Source organism: Tympanuchus pallidicinctus, unplaced genomic scaffold (assembly GCF_026119805.1).
Source record: "Tympanuchus pallidicinctus isolate F22 unplaced genomic scaffold, pur_lepc_1.0 scaffold5, whole genome shotgun sequence".
NCBI lineage: Eukaryota > Metazoa > Chordata > Aves > Galliformes > Phasianidae > Tympanuchus > Tympanuchus pallidicinctus.
In genome coordinates, this window is record NW_026294769.1 from 55,531,044 (window position 1) to 55,555,546 (window position 24,503).

Genomic DNA, 24,503 nt, shown 5'->3' on the forward strand with positions numbered 1-24,503 from the left:
ACGTAACTGAAGTCATTGTCAGTGGATAGTGAGCAATCTTAACTTCTGAAATACTGTGTTTTCTTTGCAAGAAGAATCCTCACTTTCCTCTGACTTTCCTTCATGAGAAACAGTCTTTTTCATTCATTTTAACAAGCTTTTAGAGGTAAATAAAGCTAATATGATCCCTCTGTATGCCAGTCTTCCCAAATAGTATATACTACTTTGTGTTCCCAGCCAAATTTGAAAGCAGACTGGAAGTCTTGATGGTAATTTTTCTTGTTTGTGAAAATCAGGAAATGGATGGAGAGAAACCAAACCAGGTATTACCACCGAGGAAAAGCCGTCATTCAGTAGTTGGCAGGAGACGCTGTTTATCCACTTGTGATCTGGTTGGTCATTTTGAGTTAAAATATGCTGCTTAATCTCATGTGGTTTTTCGTAAGTCCAGAATTTCACTTCAGCACTATCCTGTTCCTTAAGGAATATTTTATCATGATTATGAATGTCTTCAAGTAGGCATAATCTTTCAGAATATAGTGCTGCTAATAGCTGCCTTCCTACTTCTTCAGTTTTTGTGGCCAGTGGTAGTCGGCTTTCATACTCAGTTAATGCTGCAACATCAGAAACTGCCTAACAGAATGTGACATTTTGTAACTCATGCCAGAGATTTTGGCAGGAAAAACAAATGTGGGTATTTTTTTCAAAAACTTATTTACCGGTTCTAGTAGGAGTTCAAAAGAATTTCATATTAGTTAAAGAGTGACAAAAATACTTGTATAAATAAAATTTCTTCTTTACCAATACTGAGTTTAAACATGGAGGAGAATAACTGTCTGTTTGTAAAAGATGTGGTGGGTGCAAAGATATTCAACAGGTCCAAATTATTTCACTCTTTAGAATAAAATGATATTTACAGGTTCCTCTCATTGAATTTGCATGAGTCTGACCTGCAGTAATCTCTTTGTGCCATTTGCAACAGTTTTACGCTGAGCAGGATTAGCTAGTCGTATTCCTCTAAGAATTTTTATAGTGTTTTAAACTAAAAAAGTATTTCCTCATCTTTGTTAAAATCAAATGGAAGTTTTTGCATTAAGTCTTGCTTTACAATTTCTGTTGAACAAAGTTATCTTCTTTGGTAGAATGACTTGTAAGGAGTTCAGATGAAGACAAACTTTTTGTATATATGTATATATTTTATTTTTATTTTATTTATATTTTATTATATATTATTATTTGTATATATGGTTGTTGTTTTGTTTATGACGTCTTTCTTTTAGTGCAGCATTTAAAATTTTGGAATGGCTAAATGTTTTGAAAGATACATGGCAGGTAGTCATCTTCTGATCTTTTTTTTTTGTCAGTGGGCTGTTCTGTTCATAAAGCTTTAAAAGTAAACTTCGACTTGACAGTGTCAGAGGGAGCACTAAAAATGTAACTTCCTGAGAGTGCCAATAAAAACCCTCAGCTGGAATAGCTGAATAATACTTGCATCATTTTCCTGGTAGCACTACCAGTACTTGGAATCCCACATAGCCACTTGTCGGATGTTTTCCTGAAAATAAAGTGGCCTTTGGTTTGTTCAAGGATACTATTAAAATAAAATCCTAGCCAGTATCTTGAGTCATCACCATACCCTGTTTCCACTGATAGGAAGCTTTGTCTCATCATTTGATTTTATTGCCAAAAACAGCAAAAAGATCTTTTTGAAGGGCCATGCAGTACTTTTTTGATACTTCCTATAAGCAGACACTTTTATTCCAGTAGAAACCTAGATGCAATTCATGTACTGGGAAGATGGCTGTAAATTTACTTTGTTACTAAGACTCTTCAATGCTTCTTTTCTGCAAAGATAAATAGAAAGGTGAGGAACTAAAGTAAACTCATCCTAAAGAGTAAGGCTTACAAGAAAGGGTCCATTTTGCAAAGCACATCAGGATGACTCAGAAGAATGTATGCATGCCTGTGGATATGGACATGCATACGTACACAGTGAATATCTGAAACTGTCTCATGAACAAATGTTTTGAGTTGCATGTTAGCCTGGAATGTGCAAGCATGCATAACTTAGGATTATACTTCAAATCTAAGCAGATTTTTTTCAACATATTTGAAATTACCCTAGAGTTTCATTTGTGCCCCTGTAATGCTGCCCAAATTGCATTTACAGTCACACTATGGAAATTTTGAGATGACTGTATTCAAAGTAGGTATTTTAAATGGAAGAATATAGTTTGATCCTTACCCTAATTGTTAACTTTTGTTTCTGAGACACTTGGAACAAAAGAGATCTGGGATGCACTACTCTTCCGTATCTCTGGAATAAGCCCAGGAATCATAGCTTTATTAAGTTTAATTTTTTACGTAATTAAAATGTATTCCAACTAGCTGAAAATTTGTTTATTGTAGCTTATCTACTGTGTCAGCTTTAGAGAAAAAACCATGAAGTTGGTTGACAGAGGCTTTGTGGTGTAGCCCAGCAGGTGGCTGTGCACCATACACTCATTTGTTCACTCGCCACTTCCCAGAGGGATGGAGGGGAGAATTGGAAAAAAAAAAAAAAAAAAGAGTAGAACCCATGGGTTGAGCTAAAACTATTTACTAAGATAGAGAAAAGGAAAAGTATAATAGTTATGACTGTATATATATATGAATGTATAACAGGTGATGCACAAGCAATTGCTCACCATCCCCCAACCCATGCCCAGTTAGCCCACGAGCAGCAGAAGCGAGTGACATGAACTCCCATCCCCTCCAAAATTGATCTCATATGGCATGGAATATTCCTTTGGCCAGTTTAAGTCAGCTCTCCTTATTCTGTTCCCTCCCAGCTCCTTGTAGCCTTCACTGAGAACGGCCTTGGCTCTGTACAACATTGCTTAGCCGCAACTATAAACAGTGGTATGTTCAGCACTGTTTTCCTCCTTGAAGCAAAACAGCATTATACCAGACACTGAAGATAAGTCCATTCCAGCTGAAACTAAGACAATATTCACCCGTTATTCCATGCTACTTATGGGTCCCACAATTTCTACGCATCCTAATCAATTACCATCACCTATCTTTTTTTTTTTGTTTTTCATATATATGCACACATATTGTTTCCATAGTCAATGAGGCATCCATTTAGTTCATAACTTTAAAATTCATCTGTCATAGCACTCCTTTGGTGCAGAAGAGGTAATTCAGTTTTCATGACATTTTTTGCTTGTACTGCTGCCTCTTCCTTCGTACATAACTCAGTGGGAAAAGACAGTTGTGTTGGTTAACTGTCTTACAGGATTCAAAGGAGGTGTTCTGGCAAAATGAGCAATTCTGATGCTGGCAAAGATTTTTTTTTGTTACTATTTCTGAATTCATTTGAAACCCAACAATTTATTTTTGTGCTATGCTCTCTTGCAGGAAACTTCATTTATCTCAGCAGCAATAATTCCCAATGGTCTTGAATATTTGAATGTTGTACTAGGTATTTGTTGAACAAGGCTGAGAATGTAATATTGTTCCTTCCCAGATACAGACTAGAAGTATAATTAACAGTTTAGCTATTTGTGTGTGTTTGATGTATTCTGCCATCTACCAGAAAAGCCAATATTGTAAAATTGCAGTAAACTACTTTTTAAGATTGAGAGCAATTAACCTTCAGTACAGGGACTAGGCTTTCCCCTTTCTGCCTCCAGTTACAAGGCCCACAAAGGACTGCTGTAGGCCCTGTGGCTTTGATTTATATGATAAAATCCAGTCCTATTTGTATTCTTATTTAGATAGTCTATTATCTATACAGTTATAGTTGTCTCACTGACATGCACTGCAGAATGTTTTTGGTGAGTACAGAGAAAACTGAAAAGCAGCATATTTCCAATATTACAAATATTTCCATTTGTACATTTTTACAGCTAGCTTCGCTCTGATTGAGATACCAGCTGCTGTATCAGTGAAATCATGGATTGTGATTGTGATAGACGCTGGTATGAGTCATGCACATCATGCTAATAACTTCTACTGAATCAAACTCAGATTTCCAGCCATTTCAAATTACCCTGAACTAATTTCTGTAGTTAGCTGGCCACCAGTATCTATACAGAGACAAGATTCTAGAGCTATTAGATTTTTGTATGTACTATGTGACTGATGTTTCTGCTATGCTTGTCAGTGTTTTTGCTTAGTATCATTTCATGTTAGATTTTTTTTCCTCAGTATGTGTTTCTTGGAGGTGTTTCCAACTTATTTCATTAGCACTGTATCTTCTGCCTAAACTACCTGTGACTCACTGCATGAATCAGGACTGAAAGCTTCGGTCTGGACTACTCCTAACATTTCCACTAATTTTAGCTCTCTCCGTCAAAATATAGGAATATACTTTGCAATTTGGTAGAATACTATCAGAAATGAACACTGGCAACTATTTCATATTATTGGGAGGCCGGATAAAGTCAAGAATGCATAAAACTGAGCTTGTGCAGCAAAAAGAACCCGGGAGTGCTGGCTGACAGCTGGCTTAGCATGTGCCAGCAGTGTGTCCAGATGACCAAGAAAGCAAATGGCATCCTGACCACTATCAGACATAGTGTGGCCAGCAGGATTAGGGAAGTGACCGTGCCTCTGTTCTCAGCACTGGCGATACCACAACTCAAACACTGTGTTCAGTTTTGGACCCTTTGCTATAATGACATAGAGTTGCTTGAGCATGTACAAAGAATAACAAAGCTGGTGAAAGGATTAGAAAACAAGACTTTCAGGGAGTGACTGGAGGAACTGGGATTGTTTTATCTGGGGAAGAGAAAGTTGAGGGGAGACCTCATCACTCTCTCCAATTACCTGAAAGAAGATTGCAGCAAGGAGGGTATTGGTCTCTTTTCTCAAGTGACAAGTGATAGGACTTGAGGAAGCAGTCTGAAGTTGCTCCAGAGGAGGTTAGATTGGACGTAAGGAGGAGTTACTTCAAGGAGAGGGTGAGCAAGCCTTGAAACAAGTTGCCCAGGGAAGAGTGGCACCATCCCTGGAGATACAAGAGACATTTGGACATGGTACTGAGGAACCTGATTTAGTGATGAGACTTGTTAGGTCAGGTTGGTGGTTGTACTTGTTGATGTTGAACATCTTTGCCAACATAGGTGATTCTTTGGTTGTAAAATTTGTTAACTGAATAGGGATCCCGCCCACAAATTTCATCCAGTTCATCTGAAGAACAGTAAATTAAGGTAGTATTTTGGGAAGTCAGGAATCTTTTCTTCTTATAACTTCAGGAGTAATTAGGTGTGTGTGTTTGGACTAGTTCATCTGTAATCTTTCATGCATCATCTTTGGTTTCTTACTGGGATGTGTAATCTGGTCTCCAAAATTAGGTTGATAATGATCAGTCATTTGTGGTGATTCCTACGCTCCCAAAATGCAGAGAGGAGAAAGTAACAAAGATTCAGAATCACAAATAATTTTTCATGAAACTGTCATTGTCTTTCAGTAGGAGATGGACACCAAACTAATCAATGTGTTTTTTAAAATCTCCTGCTGTTTCATAAATTCATTCCAACTGGCAAAAAGGCATTTTCTCCAGATAAGTTTTTATTAGATAATGAGCATCTGGGATTTCTGAGTTTATTAGCTCCTTGGTGTCCATTCTCAATAGGCTGGGTGCTTCGCTGGGTATTTGTCCGGATTTGTCTGCCTTGAAACCTAGCAAGTGTATTTATGCCAAAGATCAGTTGTGCCCAGCTACCAGATTAATAAATGTCAGGAGGTTAGTCTGGGTGAATTGCCAGTGTTCATGTATTTCTAAGCAAGCAGAACCTGAACTCAATTGCAAGCGTTTCAGGAGTGTTGCAGCCTGTGCTGCAGACTGATAGAGAATTTTCCATTATGTAAAATGATATTGAAATCTGTTTTTTAAATAAAAGATGTACGTTTTTGTGATATGTATTTGTATATATGATATCAATATAAGTACATGGTAAAGATTATCTCTGTAAGCATTTAGAATTTGTTAGTATTTGTGTAGTAATTCAAGCAGAACATTGGTCGCTTATATGCTGTTGGCTTTTTTTCTCCATTCATTAATTTTATACTTTTCTTTAACTCTTATTTTCCTGTAGATGAAATGTGAGTATTTTGTGATGGCCTACACCAAACTAACTGTATTCTGAAACTCTTAATTTACAGGTCTTTAGTTCTTATGGTACTTCATGTGCTTTATTTCCCCATGATGTCTTTTTGTAAGGTGCTCTACAGAAATTGAAAGATGATTTAGTCAAAAACTGAACAAGGTAGAAGTGTATCTGGCTTGATACACATGAAATGTAACAACTTTAAAAAAAAAAAAAAAAAAAAAAATTAAGGCAGAAAAGATAATTTTCCAGACATCTGGAAGCTTTAAAACCTTAGGCACTCAACATCCCAGCATATATTTCAGTGAGCAATTGTGTGCCAGCAGTTGGATATTTCTCACTGGAGATTGCTGCACTTTGGATTTTTCTGGCATGTAGTCTGACTCAGTCTGACATTACTGGAAATAGTGTAGAAGGAAGTTTGTTGACTTGAGCAATGTTTGTGTGAAATATCTCCTTATCTGTTGTGGTTTTAGTTATTTTAATTGTCTTTAAGATGCTGAAAACATGCAAGGCTCTAATATATCTGAAGGAAAATGAGCATTTCATTTGATACATGGTTCACTTCACTCCACACTTGTTTGATTAAGGGGCTGCAGGTAGATTCTACGTTCTCATAGTCAGCTAACAATTTACTGTGTTAGAATAATGACTGATTTTGTTGTTCATACATTCATTCATCCTTTCCTTGAAAACAATGTCTAAATTATCATTCCAAGGCTTTGCTGAAACTGGCTTTGAATCACTGCCATGGTATTTGGCATCTGGTTCTGCACCTTTTCTGTTACTTTACAGAATATTGAATATTAGTTAATGGCAGAATATTCCAACTTATTCCAATGGGAGTAAACAACTTTGTTAAACTTCTCATCTCCGTATGTCATAACACTGAATCATCTGATATTTCTGTATTTATTATTCTTAACTGATCTAAAAATTGTTGAGTTCTCACTTTAAAAATCCTCATCACTTAAGAGAGTTTCTGATCCATAATTGATCACCAGGTCAAGAAAACAGAGTGTGTTGCACCCAGATTTTTTTGCACCTAATCCCAGTAGAGGAGGAAGTGCCACCCAGTAGCACTGTGATTTCCTAGGGCTGGTCAGTGGCAATACCCCTTCAAGTAATCCCACTGCAGGCTATGCAATGGCCAACCTATTTATGTTGCCATACTGGGCTCTGAAATATGACCATTGGTCTTCCTCTACTGTTTGAGTGCAGTCTTTCTGTTGTGAAACTACAGCCTTAAGTATTTAAACTTGCAAGAATTTACATGGTTGTTGTTGCTTGTTTTGTTGTGTTTTTTTTTTTCAGCACATCAGTGTATTTGAGTTAACTCAGACTCATGATACGTTCATTTAACTTGGTGAGACAAAGCTCTTTCTATAAGATAAGATCAATGCTAAATCACAGTTTGGTTGAGTACTCTTTCTGCATGGAAATGGGATTTAAATCTGAGACTAGTACAACAGCAGCCTAATATTGAAATTTTAATGCTGAAATGCTAGAGAATATAATGCAAAATCAAGATGAAATATTTTTTCAGCAGGTCTAAGTGAAGTATACATGTAAGTCGCTCATGGGAAAAGATTGTTTCTTGGCCCAAACCTGAAAAAGAGTGTGCTAAAATGAACAAATCCTCATCATGTTTAAAGTAAAAATATATATTTATTTTAATACAGATTTTTTTAAAATGTAAAAAAAAGATGCGAACTTAAAATATCTGAAATTAAATTTGAAAAAGTAGTGCAAAAAGCTAATACGTTTTTTAGAAAAAATCTGCTGTTATAATTACTGTTGGACAAAGAATTCTGCCAGATTTTAACCTGTTTTTCTTTCAACTTGTAAATACATCCTTAATAATAATAATAATAATAATGAAAGAACATAGAGCCTTACTGGACTTTAGTTATATTGCATAACAAAAATACTGCTTATATTAAGATTAAAAAACAATAATTGTGCTGGAGTTAGGATTTAGCATTTGCATATAACCATGTTACAATTGGGACATTTAGCATGGCTTTGATTTATACATATTTGGATCAATGTTTAATAGAATGTGGCCTCTTAATCCAGATTTGAGGTGCTGGAAGAACATTACAGAAAAAAAGCTGAGTTTGTACTGCTCCTCTCCATCCCATCTTTCACATAACTCCTGCAGTACTGTGAAAACTCAAATTGAATTCTGGAGGTCTGTGAGACTATATACACCACAATCATGTAGTTTTACAGCAAATTCTGATTAAAAAGAAAATCTGTTAGTGGAAAAATACATTTGACTTTTATATGAAATAAACTGTTTCAGAAATTTCTGATATTCCTAAGTTTTACTTAATTTAATCGTTCCCTTTTTGTAGGAAGCTTTGGATATAGATCTCTTTCTGCATTGTTACATCAGTACAAATGCCAACAAGTTGTCTATAGTAAGCTGCAGGACTGAAGTTTTAATTTAAAACTTAAGGGTAATTGTATTAGACCGGAAGAAGTAATTTAGTACCATGAAATGTTTATATGTGTGTTTCATTATATCTTCCATGTCAGATTAATGAGCCAGTGTAAAAAATGATTACCAGAATTTTAGTCATTTATATAACTTACGTACAAATCAAAATAAAACTGTTTTGTAGAACAATGTAATAAACAGCTTTACAAAAAAATAAATCTTTGGAAAACAGTGGTGCAGAAAAGACAGAGAATCTTTGATGAAATAGATCAAGTATCTAGAATAAATCCAGAAAGAAAATATATGATGTTTTCTTCTTGATTCCAGTTTAAGAACAACATGGGGAAGAAAATGAAAGACATTCCTTTTTTGTAGCTCACTTTCTGTGGTAAGCAGTTTTTATTTCCATGAAAATACTACTGCTTTAGGAAAAGAAATAGAACTAGGTCACATGTCACAGTGATGTACCAGATGTGATTGGCACTTTGATTCTGTGGTTTCACACTTGTGACTCTTTCCATAATTTATGTAATGTGAAGAATGATCTCATGATTGGCTGAAGGTTTTTGATCAGAGTTAAGGAATGGCTGTGCTGGAGGCTGGAAATTTTACTTCAATAGAGCCATTATATAACCATAATTAATCTGAGAAGCTGGAAAAATTATGCAGATGTAGATGTTTTTGATCTTGAGCAGTTGCACTTCCAAAAATTATATTGCTTACCGTGGATCTATTAATTAGATAATTAGTCTGTAAAGTGCCAGTATAAGAAAATAAAACTGATGGAAAGGTTTATAGTGGAATTTCACACATGTTTACATTTATTATTGTTGAAAACTCTTGAGAGACTAAGAAAGTGAAGATGTAATGAAAACCGTTGTCAGTTGTACAACACCATTCTCTGATTTGGAAAACATGTTAATAGTCTAAAGTCTATTTGTATGTTTACCTTGATAGTTTTATTGCGTCTCTTTATGATGTGAAAACTTTGAAGATAAGACTCTACCATCTGAAAGCTTTTATCAGAAATAGAAAATAAATGAGTTACCTGGCTACGGTTGCACTGGCTTCAGGTGGGAGAGCTTGCCAATTCTGTAAAGCAAATCTATTTATTTACTGGGATTTTATGATGTACTTCTCAGTGTGTACTCAGTGTGCAGGACATGCTATTTCCATGCCCTTTCACTAGATGGATATATATGTCATATGCCCTATTGAACTCAAGGGGTTAAGCTAGAAAAGTTACCTATCTCAACACATGAAAAGGGAGAATTAGCCGTTGTTCCCTAGCTACTCGTGTAGCTTTCAACACCTTTCCTACGGTGTCTAGTATTGATAGGATATATAACTGTGAAAAGATGAGAAAATGCACTGAAGTGATCTAAGTAAACTATCATCTTGACATGTTTTTTCTAGCTATTGAAAACCTTTCCATATTGCAACTCATTCTGACAGTGAAACTGTAGAATTCCTCTGATTTAAGTACCATCTGGTTATGCTCAAAGCTTTAAAGCTATTATCTCAGCATAAAATTTCAGCATCCTATACTTTTTTCTTCGCCAAACTGTCCATTTTTAAGCCACAAATATTTTTCCAGTCCTTTCAGATTTTATCTAAAAGTATATTTTAACAGTATTTAAATAGTTCTTAAACAATAACAATTTATCTTGATAGATGACATGCTGTGTTTTTTCATTTTATTTTAATTAGCCATTGTGGAACCAAATTCCCTTTTGTTTTACTCCTTTGAATATTGTTTAATTACAGTTATCATGCCAAATATCTTAAAGGTTATTTTACCAATACAGTTTCATTTAACATAAGCCATGTGGAATCAATAGTCCTGTTTCCTAAAGTGAATGCTTGGAAAATCTTACATTCATATGTTAAGAGTACACATCCTTTCCTCATTAGTTGGAAAGTACAGGGATTTTGGCACAGGTTCTGTGTGGAAGCATTGTGCAGCTTTTATATGGATTTTGTTTTTAGCCTTTGATGACACTGTTTAGAATAGGAAGTATCTAATAAGTAAAGCATTTTGTCTAATGTGCTGCCAGTGTGTTTAATATATGCCTGGAGGTCTGAAACATTATCTTCTCCACTACAGTAATATGCATTTAATTCTCTGAAAGCAGAAGGTCGAACTTTTAAAAGGGACTCAAAGTACATTTTCAACTAAAATAATTTAAAACACATGGGATAGGGGACCAGAGTAATGTACAGTTGGTTTTTATGGTTTAATCATAATCATGTTAATGCACACCAGTAGCTAATTAAAGAAAACTTTTATTGTTCATTTTAAATGGGTTATGTAAAGAGTAAGAGAATTGATATAATACAGCCCAATGATAAATGTTACCATTGCATTTGCTAGCAACAAGCTGATATCGCTGTTCATGATGTCTTTAAAGTATTGGCCTATTTATTCTACAGTAAAGCAAAAATCTTTTCGGAGGAGTTATCCTGAGGGTCCTTGCCTCTCATATGCTATCCCCTTAGAGGAATAGCTAAATGATGCCCAGGTTCATTACTAGGCATATTTTTGGGTTAACTGTGCGACTTGGAAGAGGACTCAATGCTTACTGAGCAGAAATAGATGCAAGAAGTCCCAGTGGTACTTCTGCACCTTTACTGTGTAAACAGTAATGTTATTAAAGGCTGTCTTGCAAATCATTCCTCACTTGTTCCAACCTTTGTAATACATATGGTAAGAGAATAAATAAGTCAAAGTTTAATTGTGGAACTGGGTGGCATGGAAAATTGCAGTAGTATGTGATGCTTCTTTGCATTTTGGGCGGTGGTTCATGTCTCAAGCCGCTTAATACTGAACAGAAGTTGCCATCTGACTGCTGTTCAGTGACCTGCATGAATTGACTCAGGGGCCTCAGTAATTCTTTCAGTTGAGTGTCCACATAGCAGGAAACGCAGCAGTTGGGACCAATTAACACCCTTGCAGTAGTCTTAGCAGAGATGCTAAGATCTGAATGGGGATGGAGGCAGAGCTGCTTTTCTACCTTCCTTGAGGTGATTCACACAGGAGAGTGTATTTAATACATATTGACACAGAAAACAACACAGAAAAAAGGAACTAGGTTTTTAGTCAAATACATTTGACCTAAAAAAGTGAGAAAATGCATTCAGAAAACAGGAAACAATTCTCCTCAGAACTCTGTGCTCTAAGAAGATTTTTTATAATTTTGAACTAAAGGCTATGCATCAATTAATTGCTGGGCGTAGCAGCACATGCCTTCTACTTCTTTTCGGTCAGTTTTTCCATGGAATGACATAGCAACATCGTTCCATAGCTCCATCCCTTCTGTCTTTTGCTGGCCCTGAATGCATGAGCAATGAAACCATCTATGTCATTTTGAAAGTACCATCAGTACAGGATATGGGCAAAACGCTTTATAGTTTACCAGACTGAGGGGCTGAGACATAAATAGTATAACTTTGCTAGCTTATCAGGAGGAGTCATGGTTCCTTTGCTTATAATGCAAGTAATTCGTTAGAATGGTCTCCAGATATTTTTACAGAGGCTGCATTAAAAGTGATATCACTTTTACAAGACAGTGATACGAGTCTGTCATACAAATCAGCCGCAAGGAAGTTTATTGGTTATTTGAAAAATATGTACATGAGTGCATCTGAAAAGATTGTAACCAGAGCTGGCAAAAACCTTTTCAAAGAAAATCTCGGCTAGTTAAGGGTTCTGTTTTAGGATTTCCTCTGTAATACTTTTCTCCACTATGGTCATGCCTTTAAAGAAAAAGGGGGAGGGTTTTTTTTCCCTTTCTTTCGGAAAGAACAATATAAAGAAACCTTTTAAAAAAGCGGCTTTTCTTTAATGTCTCCAACCACCTTATTTCTACAGAGGGAGCAAATTGCAGGAAGTGCCAGGGTCCACATTCTCTCCCAGTATTGTGTCCTCCTGTTGCTGTCAAAAACACTGTACTGCTTTGGATGAATTGTGAATCTGATTGATTAGGACATTTCTTATGTTAACTTGTACTATGTGGAGCAGAAATGTTTCTTCTGGGCAGCACAGATGGAAGTGCTGGTTATGCTGTGGAAGCTATGATGGGTGATACACATCTGCAAACTCCAAATGAATCACAGGGGTTGCTTTACATCATTGTTGTTATTACTATTATTGAATTTATGCAGTCTTTTTTTTCCAAATAGTTTTGTGTATAGACTTCCTACCTTCTCTTCAAGTTCTTGTAGGATTTCTGTTTGTTTCAGTAGCAGAATTTGGAGTGAAATGTTTGTAACTTGAAGCACCTCCCTGTCTTGGGTCTCTCTTTCTTGCTATACTACTCTGTCCCTGGATAGTAAACCCTGCAGATTTGTTTTGTTTCACTGTTGTATTTCCTACAACAGGTTTTTTTTTACTGTCTCTTCAGTGATGTATGTTTTCTTTTTGAAGTATGTCGATATGCAATGATTTCTTATCTGAAACCCTGTGGATGTCACAGATGAGATAATGTACACTGGGTGGGCCCTGCTAAGCTAAGAATCACACTGTCACAGGAGCAGTCTATAGACACTTCAACTTTGAAATTTTATATAAGGAAGCTGCCATTTCCATTTCTCTAAGAAAAATATTCTTTCTACAACATAGTATTTACTCTTTTCATCTTACAATTTCCGTTTTGTCATTCTGTGATTTTGTATTAGATTTATATTGCATTCTGTTTCTTACAATCACAGAAAAATGTTTGTACTCAAAGCTAGAAAATACTTATGATGGGGCTTTTTATTTACAATGTATTCTTTTACAGAGATATGGATTAAGCCATAAATTTCTTGTACAATCTTTCAAGTATAACAAATGAGTTTTTTGAAGAATGAGGTTTAAACCTAGAAATCATTATTCCTTTTATTTTTCTTTCACATATTGTTTTGGCACTTCATCTGTTGAGAGTCATCATCTCATTGGAACAGACACCTGCTGTGTTTTCTTGAGTGATTACTGTGTTTAAGTTAACTTGGCAGATATTTTTTATAATTCTCTTTTTTGACATCGTGTTTATATAGTGATTGTTTGCTGCCACTGAAATGGAAACAGCTGGGATACGGATATCATCAGCTAATATAATATTTTCTTTTGAAGGTTTCCAAACAAGAGCAAAAAAAAATGGATGTATCAGATGGAGGAACTGTTGAGACTTCTTCCCGGTACAGTGGGGCACAGGACAGTGGAATTGGCAGCGACAGCGTTAAGATCAGGATTGTTCAGATTGAGCAGCATAGTGGCACCAGCCAGCACCGCATTGCCCAGCCCTCCCGCCAGTCGTCCATTGTGAAGAACCTCAATTTCATCCCTTTTGACATTTTTGTTACAGCAAGTCGGATCTCCTTGATGACTTACTCATGCACTGCTTTACCTAAGTCGAAATCGGCACAAGATCAGAAAGATGGTGAGAAAATAAGCAAAAGCTCCTTGAACCTTCCAGAAGCAGGCTCAGGTAGCAGCCTTGATGCAAAGAGGCCCAGTCAGCCGTCTATTTCATCCGTCACAGCAGACGACCTTTTGAACAGCAATGTTCCCCTGACTTCTGGAAGAAAAACAGGTCTTTTGTCACTGGAAACCCTGCATGCTTCCACAAGGTCCTCTGCTCGACAAGCCCTTGGTATAACTATTGTTCGGCAACCTGGTCGCAGGGGCACAGGTGACATAGAGCTACAGCCATTTCTTTACCTGGTTGTATCACAGCCCTCCGTGCTCCTCAGCTGCCACCACAGAAAGCAGAAGATAGAAGTGTCGGTGTTTGATGCTGGGCTTAAGGGAGTAGCTTCAGACTACAAGTGTACAGGTAAGGTCATTGAACAGTCATTCCTGGCTATAAATGTCAAAGAGGTGGCACTCCACATTACTGGAGTGGCGGAAAGGAAAACAACTGACAGACTTCTAGGACATCTTTACAAATTAATCAGTACATAGTTGTGTTTTAAGGATTGTACAGCGTATAATCTGTAGCGTAGCTGAATCGCATTAAGTGTGTGAAACATTTGAAATTAATTAAGATCTGACCTTTTAGCAACCAGCTCTTCCTGCCCCTCAGTATTACTTTCTCAGCACTGGATTGTCATAGGGATTGTCACATTACTCTACCTCCTTGTTTTATTCTAATGACAGAAGAGTTGTAAACCAAGGAGATTTCATGAAAAGCATTTCTTAAGGCCGAATAATGCAATATTTGCCCATATAAATATACTGACAAAATTTAAAGAAAAGCATTCGAGAAGTACCTGATAAAAATCGTTTTCACTCTCATGCATATTCCTGAAGAGAGAAATGAAATCATTGCAGTTCATTTGCCTGACTGCTGGAACAGAGAGTAAGAATTTAATGAGATGTATGATTACTTTGCAGACTGTTGTCAAATAAATAAGTAAATAAAAACTATTCTTGAGGATGCAGGAACCTGATGTGAGAAGGCAGCCAGAGAAGTATGGCTTATTACAAATAAAATACCCAAAGTTCTGTCTATTCTGCTCCTACAATTAGCTTTCAGTATGTTTTTTTTAATATCTTTTACGTAGAGGAACATTTATATATTAAAAAAAAAATAGGCTCTGGTCTCAAGTTAAAATAATGCCTTCCTAGAAGTTGAAAGTGAGTCAGAGAGGACAGAAGCATGTTGTAAAGATGGCAGCTTGAGAGCACACAACTTACCAGTTAGATCTGAAGAGGTTTTCCTGGGCAGCCAAGAATTAGCCCTGCATGGCTTTTAGTCTTTTCTTTAGCTTTTTGTCTGTCAGGCAAAGGTAAAATTGTGTGGAGGTGGGAGTCAGGCATTATGTGGAGACAGAAGTTCTGTTCTCATCCTGCTGCTTTTGTGGGCAGTAACAAATATCTTACTCGTGTGCCAGATAGAATCCTGTGCTTTCTGCCAAAGCATTATGGTTTTTTTCAAAAGAGTTTGAGAAGATGGATGCCAAAGTTCCAGTGCCTAAAAACACCATCCTAAATTTATTAATAAGTGAATAAAACTAATCCACACTTAAACACAACTAAACAGGTAGTATAAAATTTTTATTGTCTCAGGTTAGGAAGACCTGCTGTGTTTGTGGTTGCATCATTCAGCATTTAATGTTGTCGTTGCATTGTTGTAACATGAATTTTTGGAATTTTCTATTTTTACTTTCTAGCGTTCATATTAGAGGGAAAATGGCAATTAGCTATATCTTTATATATGTGTGTGTGTATGTATGTACATTGATGTACCATATATATTGCATAGCATACAATGCAGCATCAGGAGCCTTTTACTGCATTTTCGAAGTTGCTGTAGTCAATTTCATTGGTCACTCAGATTTTTCATGGCGTTGTGACTGTTTGCTGACTGTTGTATCTGAAAGAGATACATCATCGTGATGAAGTATATTTTATAAATTAAGATGACTCTGGGGTTTAAGTGTAATATATGTTATTTGTTATGAAGTTTTATTGGAAATTCAGTGGGGGTGGTTTCTCATTACTTATACTAATGCAGTTTAACTTACGTAGTTGAACAATAGTAGACCAATGTAGATTATATCCAAAATATGCTAATAAAAACTGTGACATTTCAAATCATATTCTCTGCATATGTAAATACCATATGTGCTGCATAAGAATATTTTAGTTCATCTGCACTGGGTTCAGGTCTGAGGAAATACTGTGCTATAATTTCTCAGGCTTTTTAGGAAAAAAATCTACATTTCTAAAACAATCTTCTCAAATCTTGCATGGCAGAAACAAATATGTAGCTTGCTCTGAAAATATTTATTTTTTGGGAACTGCAACAGATACAAAGAGCATAATAACACTGTTTGATAGAACAAGTTCTCAGCCACAAAACATGATTTTTCAACATAGTCACCACCAGCAGCTGTGCATTTTTGCTAGCAATGAAGGGGCTGCGTGCCACGCTCGTAAAACTGCACATAGAGAGGTGACTCGCTGTCACTGCTGCTGAAGTGCACCACCCACCACCTCCCTGAGCTCAGATTCATTGTTGGTCTCCATAGACATTCATCAGCGAATGTCAATGGGTGCCGTTCTTCTGCGTGGAGGAATTCAATGATGCACCTTTGCTCCGATACACACGTCCACGTCAGACGCCATTTTGTCAGACTGCCCCTCTGCTGCCACGGCACAACACGTAACATAATATTGGGGAAGTTCAGCCTCCGCTGCCATACCAACATCCGCTTCTGACAGCCCAGACCAAATAACGAAATAGGAGAAATTATTTTCAGAGCAATCCTCATACAAGATAGTGTTGTGAAATAGGGAAGGTGTTGCTTTTTGATGGCTCCAAAGGTAACTTTGGGTTAAAGATAAGCTAATCACAGTTTAGACCTTGTTATGGTTCTTATCCTTTACATTAACGTATGTTTAAAAATTCATTGTTCACTTGTAAGTCAACAGAGAATATGTTTCTTATGAAAGTCTATCTTATGAGTTTTTTGAATAAAATAGGGAAATTATCCTGTAAAACTGCACCAGCATGAATTCTGTGGTGAATAATAATTAATCCTGGGCTAACAACAAAATGAATTTTGCGATAATTTACTACTTTGAACATGTGCAGAAATTAAGTTTTTAATACTGTTACAGGGCCACATAAGTTTTACCTGGGATAAGGGTTTTGCTCATGTTTTAGGAAGAATTCAAGTTAATAAAGCTTGAACTTGAGGACTTTTACACTGTTGTCACTGTTAGGTGTGAGAGAGTATTGCACAGCAGCTGTAATACCAAGCCGCATCCATAGAGCTTGGCTCCTCTGCTAGCTGTGGTGATTTTTTTTGCGTGTCCTGAAAGATGAAAGAAATAAGAATGTATTAAGAAAGCAGGAGAAAATAGAATATTTAAAAGTTAAGTACTGTTAGAGTGTCAATTAGCAGTTACACATTTCCAGCAGGCCAGTGTCTGGATTTGTGAGAGTTTGCCTGCCTTGAAGCTAGAGACTAGTGGCTGTGCTTTCAATTTCCTCAGTATTTCCCTCAAACCATGTCCACTTGCAAGGCAGTTTGTAGAAGGGGAAAACTTATTAGGTTATTATGTTAGTTCAATTTGAGTATGGATGTGCTAAGCTGCTTCATTTGTGTTTTAAATTATTTCTGTACTTGCACAGCTTGATTGCAATTATATAGTATATATTGTATTATATACCGGCTTAGTGCCCAGTATAGGAACTAAAAGTCAAAGTAAGTAAACTAATGGGGTAAATATTAAACCTTTAATAAATGTTACTAAAATGACCAGTTGTTCCCTGAGGTGGCTTCTAAGATCCTATAGAAGTAGCCTAAAAGATGCTATAAAACAACATTTTTTATTCATTGCTCATCCTACATTTAAAAACTGGCATCTGCTAACTGTTAGTTTTTGCTTACAGAGAGTTGGCCATTTCTACTTAAATAAAAATGGGTGCAATTGTTTTTAATGTAACCTCATAAGCTGCTTTTACAAATATTTTCTTAAACTTTTATTTGCTTTGTTTCAGGTAATGTAATCCAGATACAAAATTGCCTCATTTCCTGAGCATTGTGCTCTGGGCATTCTTGAAAAATCTTTTTTCTATTTGTTTGTTTGTTTATTTTCAAAGAGGAGACTGTGCTTCTTACTCATTTTAAAGGAGGGAAATTTCCAAATAGATGTGTTATGCATGGAATTTCTTCAACTTCCTCCAGTGAAGCATTTGCAAAGAAATAGCCATTGTGAGGCCATCCAAAAATATTCTTTTTTTATTATTTTTTTTAGCACCCACGCCTTTGATGGCAGGGGGTCCATGAAGAGCAGATGCAGTAGCTAAGACCACATGTAACCTCTGATCTAATGGAAAGCTTAGGCAGAATGGAGAGAAGTGCGGGTTGGATCTGGCAGGAAGTCTGATTCACCACCTCTCTGTCAGCTTGTGCTTCCTACGAGGAGACAAGGATATAAGACTGTTCCCTAGCCCAGCACTAAGGGAATGCTGCTAGAATGTCACCTGTTCCCCCCGAGTATATTTAGTGATCAGTACATCTGCATCCATGGCTGTACTGGTGTGCAGCCCTAGCAGTAAAGATGAGCTGGCTTAGGAGCGTACATTCCTTGTAATACCATAAATGCTAATTTTTTAACTCCCTGACACAGCATTTGTGAGTGTGCTAACAGAAATGTTTTCCCATTATGTTTTCTAAATTCCAATGGAAACCATTTTAAAAATAAGACCAAGCATCCCAGTCTGGAGTTGGAAATACAGAGGAGATTGCAGCATCATACTGGCTTGCAAAATTGACTGCAGACCAAACTATGATTCATCCATTGAAATAAAAACCCATTGCAGACCTCCTTTGGCCTGGGTGAGGTTCCAGCTGGAGGGGCCAAGTAGCCATTCAGCACACGGCTCGGTAGCCCAGTCCCCTGCAGGGAATTCCTGAGGCCCAGTTTTAAGGTCTGCTCCAGGCTTTGCCTCCATGATGTCCTAGCTGCCAAGAACCACATTTTGTAACATGGAAATCTTCAAGATCTGAAATTTCTCCTGTCTCCCTTCTTTCCTCCTTGATCTCCCATCTCCCATCAGAAGTTGGGGTTTTGTTGTCTGCTATTAACATGAGGAGGAAGTATCAAAAGTTGTAAATTCAAAGCAAGTTCAGGTACTTCATAAACTGTTAATTTCAGAGGTGAGACCTGGAACTTAACAGGACTAAAAGTGGCTTGGAATATTTGGTGGATTCAAAAATAAACAGAGATATTTTTTTATTTCTAATAATAATAATTTAAAAAAAAAAGATAACGATGTGGAAATATTCAAGGCCTCACAGCTTCTCAGTCTTAGAGATTTTAAATTGCAGACTTAGTTGTCAATCTGTGATTGTTGTCTCACCGTTTTTCTTTTGCTGCTATAGACAAATTTTTCACATTGCCTAGAGGATAGAATTTCTGGCCGTCTTCACCACTCTTCACTTTTCAAGCCTTTCTTTTCTCTCCCTTGGCTTGCTGTGGAGTAATTCTAGACTCTCCTTCTGCTTATATATGCATCCCTTGGGTTTTCTCCAGCATTTTGTTCATACAAATAACTGCAAATTTAAGTGTTGATTTTTGGGAGAATCATAGAAAATGGAAATGGAAATGACCTATTGTAATACATTATTCAGACCAGTTCCCTGCTGATGCATAATTGTTCCCTATTGTATATTTCATAGTGTTCTGTCAAGTGTATTTTTAAACATTTTCAACATTTCCATCATTTCCTTGAGGGAGAAGAGTCCTTTTTCTCTCAGAACAGGAATGCCTTACTTTTCAGCCTAAATTTTCTCCTTTTTTTCATTCTATTGTCCTTCTGGCAATTCCTCTCACCTGTGGCATGGGAATTTATTTATTTATATTGTTTTATTCTTTTCTTGATTCTTAATCCTGTGAAAAATTATATGCTGTTTTCTTAGATCTTTTTTTCTCAATGTATATGTATTTTATTCTTTTGGCCTCCAGCATAAATGGATTTTCCCGCCCAGATACATTGGAGAGCTCATATGCATAACTTCCTTCATGTTTTTGAGATAAGCGCTTACATAGCTGGTTTTGAAACCTCTGGAATTTAGCTTTCTTCTCATGCTTTAAGAACTTATTTATTAATTCATTTTTGATGTATCTGAACGTGTAGTCAAGTCTGGACCAAGGTCCAAATTAACCATGTCATGTGTTTGGAAACACTCAAACCAGCTTTTTGACTGGCCCCTGAGGATCATCAGTTTGGCACAGATGCCAAACCATAGATCTGTAGAATCATTAGGATTGGAAGAGACTGCTAAGATCACCTACTCCAACCATTCAATTATCCTGCTTCCATAATTATCTCAATGTCAGCATAAGATGGTTCCACTGGAACTAAGCAAAATTGAACTTAGACTAATTTTGCATGTTGAGGTGTCTTTGTGCTGTGTAAGTTCTGTGGGTCTATTTTTATATAGATATATATATATATATTTGTATGCCCCGAGCCTGCAGTACCCCAGGTACTGAAGAGTTAATAGTGCTGCACTCCTTGGGACATGACAGAGCAAAGTAATCTTTGGAGAGTCCCAAGGCTCCTTTAATTTTTCATTCTCTGCTTACTTGATGCAATTCCCAGCACCCTGAGGGTTGTGTTTGTATAGCTAATGTATTATGTCATGCAAGGATTTTCTGCTATGTAAGTTTTTTTCATTAGAAATATTTTCATCTTTAAACAGCTAGAACTGTGAAATGATTATTAGCTATTCTATAACATGCCTTAGGATAATAGGAATACCTATAAGTGTATTCAGTAAAAGCAATGTTTGACTAAATTTGCTGGAATTTCTTAAAAGTCAGTGGTTGATCCAGGTTGCTGTAGGAAGTATGGCACAATATCTCTAGAAATAAGAGAAAGAAATGGTGTATTTTAGTATTTTCCCCTGTATTAGTATACCTAAAGGTTTATACAGATATTTCTGAAGGAACAATTAAAATGATTTAGTGATTGATGGACATTTCACAGTGTAATTTTTGCAATGCTTTACAACATATCTCAGGAAAAATGTTTTAAAAGTCTATTTTGGTGGTAAAGATTCCCTTTATTACTATTTTCAGTATTCTAGGCAAACACTAGACAGGAAAAAAGATATTCCCTGAAGCAATTGCTATAGAAAACATAGTGTGCCTTACCATTTTATTTTTTTTTTTTTTTTTTTTTTTTTTTGTTGTAATTAAAGAAATGGACTAAGAATCATAAAAATGTAGAAATTCACATGGAAAATATACAATTCTGTTGTATGCAGTGACAGCTCTTAAATAGCTGTTGAGAGCTGATTTCATAAATGTATAGTGGGAATAGAGGGAAGGGAAAGGCTGTAATGTATATGCCATGCAGTGCAAATACTGCTGTGAAGTCATTGCCTGAAAATTGATCAAATAAAAACAGAAGAATGTGCTAACTTTTGATCTTTTCCATATAGATCTAAAGTCATGATCAATTGGTTTCAGTAGGTTCTTTGAAATCACGTAAGGGTTGATATGTGCCAAGTTTTATATAAATCACATGATAAGGTCAAGAAATACAAATTCCAAAGCTGACTTTATATACCCAGTCCACATATGACTGTGATACCGCCATACCATATGTTGACTCTAGTAGTGGGTATGTAAACACTGTTCTTAAAAGGAATGCATTTGGTAAAACTCAGTTAAATAAAACAATTCTAACAGTTTTTAATTGTCTGAAAATCGGAGAGATGAATTTTCATCTAGATGCCTCTTGAATCTTTATGAGTGGAAGAGACATTTGACAATTTAAGTGGCAGTCTTGAAACTGAAGAGTAATTGAGTATTTAGAACATGTAGTGTCAGAATTCAAGACTATACGAACAAAGGTCGCAAATTGCTGAAGATGAAAAAGGCTACCTACAGCACTGTTTTTGCCATATGTTATATGCAGAAAGTGAAGGAATAGTATAGTTAGTGAATTAATTTTCATATACTTTTGTGACATTATAAGCTGATCATAGGACTTCCATTCAAGTTGGTATGCACGAATAGCTGCTGATTTTAAAAGCTAGACCTACTGCGTCAGTGAATCTTGGAAGAGAATGGTATTACTGCTTTGTTGTGCTCTCCCCTAGACATCTAGTAGCCTTCTGGTCTTTTGACCTTTATAATTTATCTTTCTGTTACTATATTCTCCTTGAGATAACTGTAATACAATTCAGAAATAGCGATTTTTGGTTATCAATTCTCTTCCGAGTACTACTGCTAACAAAAACTATAACTGAGTATTTTTGAAAGATGTCTTGGGATGAGTGATATCTTTTACTCTTTGTTTTTTCAGATTTTCTATATTTTGTGTTATATTGAATTTGCTTTCTTGCACATGTTAGATACATGCGCTAGCTATCTATAGGCACAAATACTTTGTATTGTAGTATTAGGTATTTTATCTACTGTATATATACTTTAAACTTTTTAGTTTTACTTGATTTTGTGTGTAGCATTTTCTTATGTGTCATATTCCTGGAGTGTCATTAATGAGTATGATCATTATCACCTGTAGATCCTGGAAAGACTCTACCAGAAGCTCTGGATTATTGCATGATCTGGTTGCAGACAGTAGCAGGAGAGGTTGATGCTAAAAGTGGTATTCCACCTTCTCTTATCACAGTACAAATTAAAGACTTCCTTAATGGGCCAGGTAAGCACTGCACTTTAATCTTTATTTTCTAATATAATCCCTTATATATCCCTATAGATATGCACATGTAGATACAGATTAGATTGGATAAATGTTGTATTTCTTGTTGATGAATATGGAATTTTCTGTCAGCAATCACCCTGAAGCTAAAGTTGAGGAATAGTCAGTCCTGAGCCAGTTGTAGATTTAAGGCCTGATTATTTTCTTTCCAAGGTAACTGCAGAAATTTTACTCCTCTAGAAGCCCGAGTTTGGCATATTTCCAATTAATTGAAAGCAACCTGCTTCTAGCCCTAGAAAAGCTGAGTTTTTAAAATTTATTGAAGTGTGTTTATAAAAGCTGACTTTTAAATTGTTTCTGGAGATTTTTAAGATCCGCCTCCTCTTGGGTGTTCTTTGGAATCTGGATATATATCTGGCATTACAAATTCATATCATCTACAGTGTTAACACTGTAAAGTTGAAAAAAAAAATTATATTTATTTAATACAGAATATAATTGGTGTAGTATTACAGTTTACTAGAATTTACTTTAAAAAGCATAACATGTAGTCTCGCTCCTGAGGAATCACAAATTCCTGCAAATTCAAGTATTTTATGCACTATCTACTCCATGAATTATATTTATAACTACATTACTACATGGAATACAATTAAGGTTATTTTAAATGTTAGACAATATACTTACATTTACCTGTACAATCATAATTAACCTCTTTTATGCATACTTACTATTATTTACTGAATCGTGTAACTTTTTTTCTAACTCTGCTCAGTTTACTCAGCCCTCACAATGAGCTTTTATTTGTAATTTAGTGAACAACCTATAAGCAAGGGGTTTTTCTATTCATTCAGACTATGCTCATACAGTCTACCACATTATCTACACTATTTGAATTTAACTCTGCATCAGGATTACATCTATGTTGCTTACTGCTTTAGGATCTGAGCGCAACAAAAACGTTCATTTAGCTGCACATCTCCCCTATGAGTGATGGAGCAATATGCCCTCACCATTTTACAGAAGGTGCAGTGAAATTCGGCAGAAGAAGAAATTCTGCAGAACACTGCAGAAGTGCAGTGAAATTCAAGCTTTTTTCATTGCACACTAAAGTTAGCAATTTAACATGGAGAATTTTGTATTTCCAATGTACCTAAAAAATACAGGAATTTAGGTCTCGGAACTACAGTTCCTTTTGTCTTTGGGTGGAATAGTAATCATTTCTGGATATCAGACCCCATGATATCAAAGTGAGCAACCAGAGAGTGAGAGATGATTCACATTTACCAGGTGATTATGAATACTGTTGTTAAGTAATGTGAAAATCTATTTTTTGTATGCATAGACAGGTAGAAGTCTCAATGAAAGAGTAAAGTTTGTGAACAACCTCACCGTTACCACTTCTCTCATTTTCTGTAATGTCTTTAAAGCATTCCTTTAAGACTACATTTTGAAAGTACCTGTTGATACATGAATCCGTTTTGTGGTTCATTAATAGGATTTTGAACCTTCAGGACTGCTGAATGTTTTTCTGCCAGATGAACTAAGGGACTAATGATAATAATAGTAGGTTTTATGATCAGCATAAGAAGGGAAGAAATGCCTACTGTCAGGGAGCTTTATAGAACTCTGTTGAGATCAGAGGAATGTTGGAAATCAGATTTTCTGAGCTCCACTGGAAGGCCAAAAGGAAAATGTATTCTCTCTTGACACTACAATCTTTTGGCAACTGTTGCCAGGTGGTTTTTCCTGTATTCTCCTTGATATTCTTTTGGGTTTTTTTGTGTGTGTGTACTACTCGTC

The 24,503-nt window shown here is 36.1% G+C and overlaps 1 protein-coding gene across 5 annotated transcripts in view; it reads left to right on the top strand.

Moving 5' to 3' along the window:
- VPS13B (vacuolar protein sorting 13 homolog B) overlaps nucleotides 1-24,503 on the top strand; it is a 415,034-nt gene that overhangs the window by 287,564 nt on the left and 102,967 nt on the right. For all 5 annotated transcript variants that reach the window (XM_052704440.1, XM_052704437.1, XM_052704439.1 and 2 more), the window contains exons 34-35: nucleotides 13,637-14,339; nucleotides 22,563-22,700. In XM_052704440.1, the coding sequence (XP_052560400.1) occupies nucleotides 13,637-14,339; nucleotides 22,563-22,700 (841 nt within the window). The remainder of the gene's footprint in view (nucleotides 1-13,636; nucleotides 14,340-22,562; nucleotides 22,701-24,503) is intronic.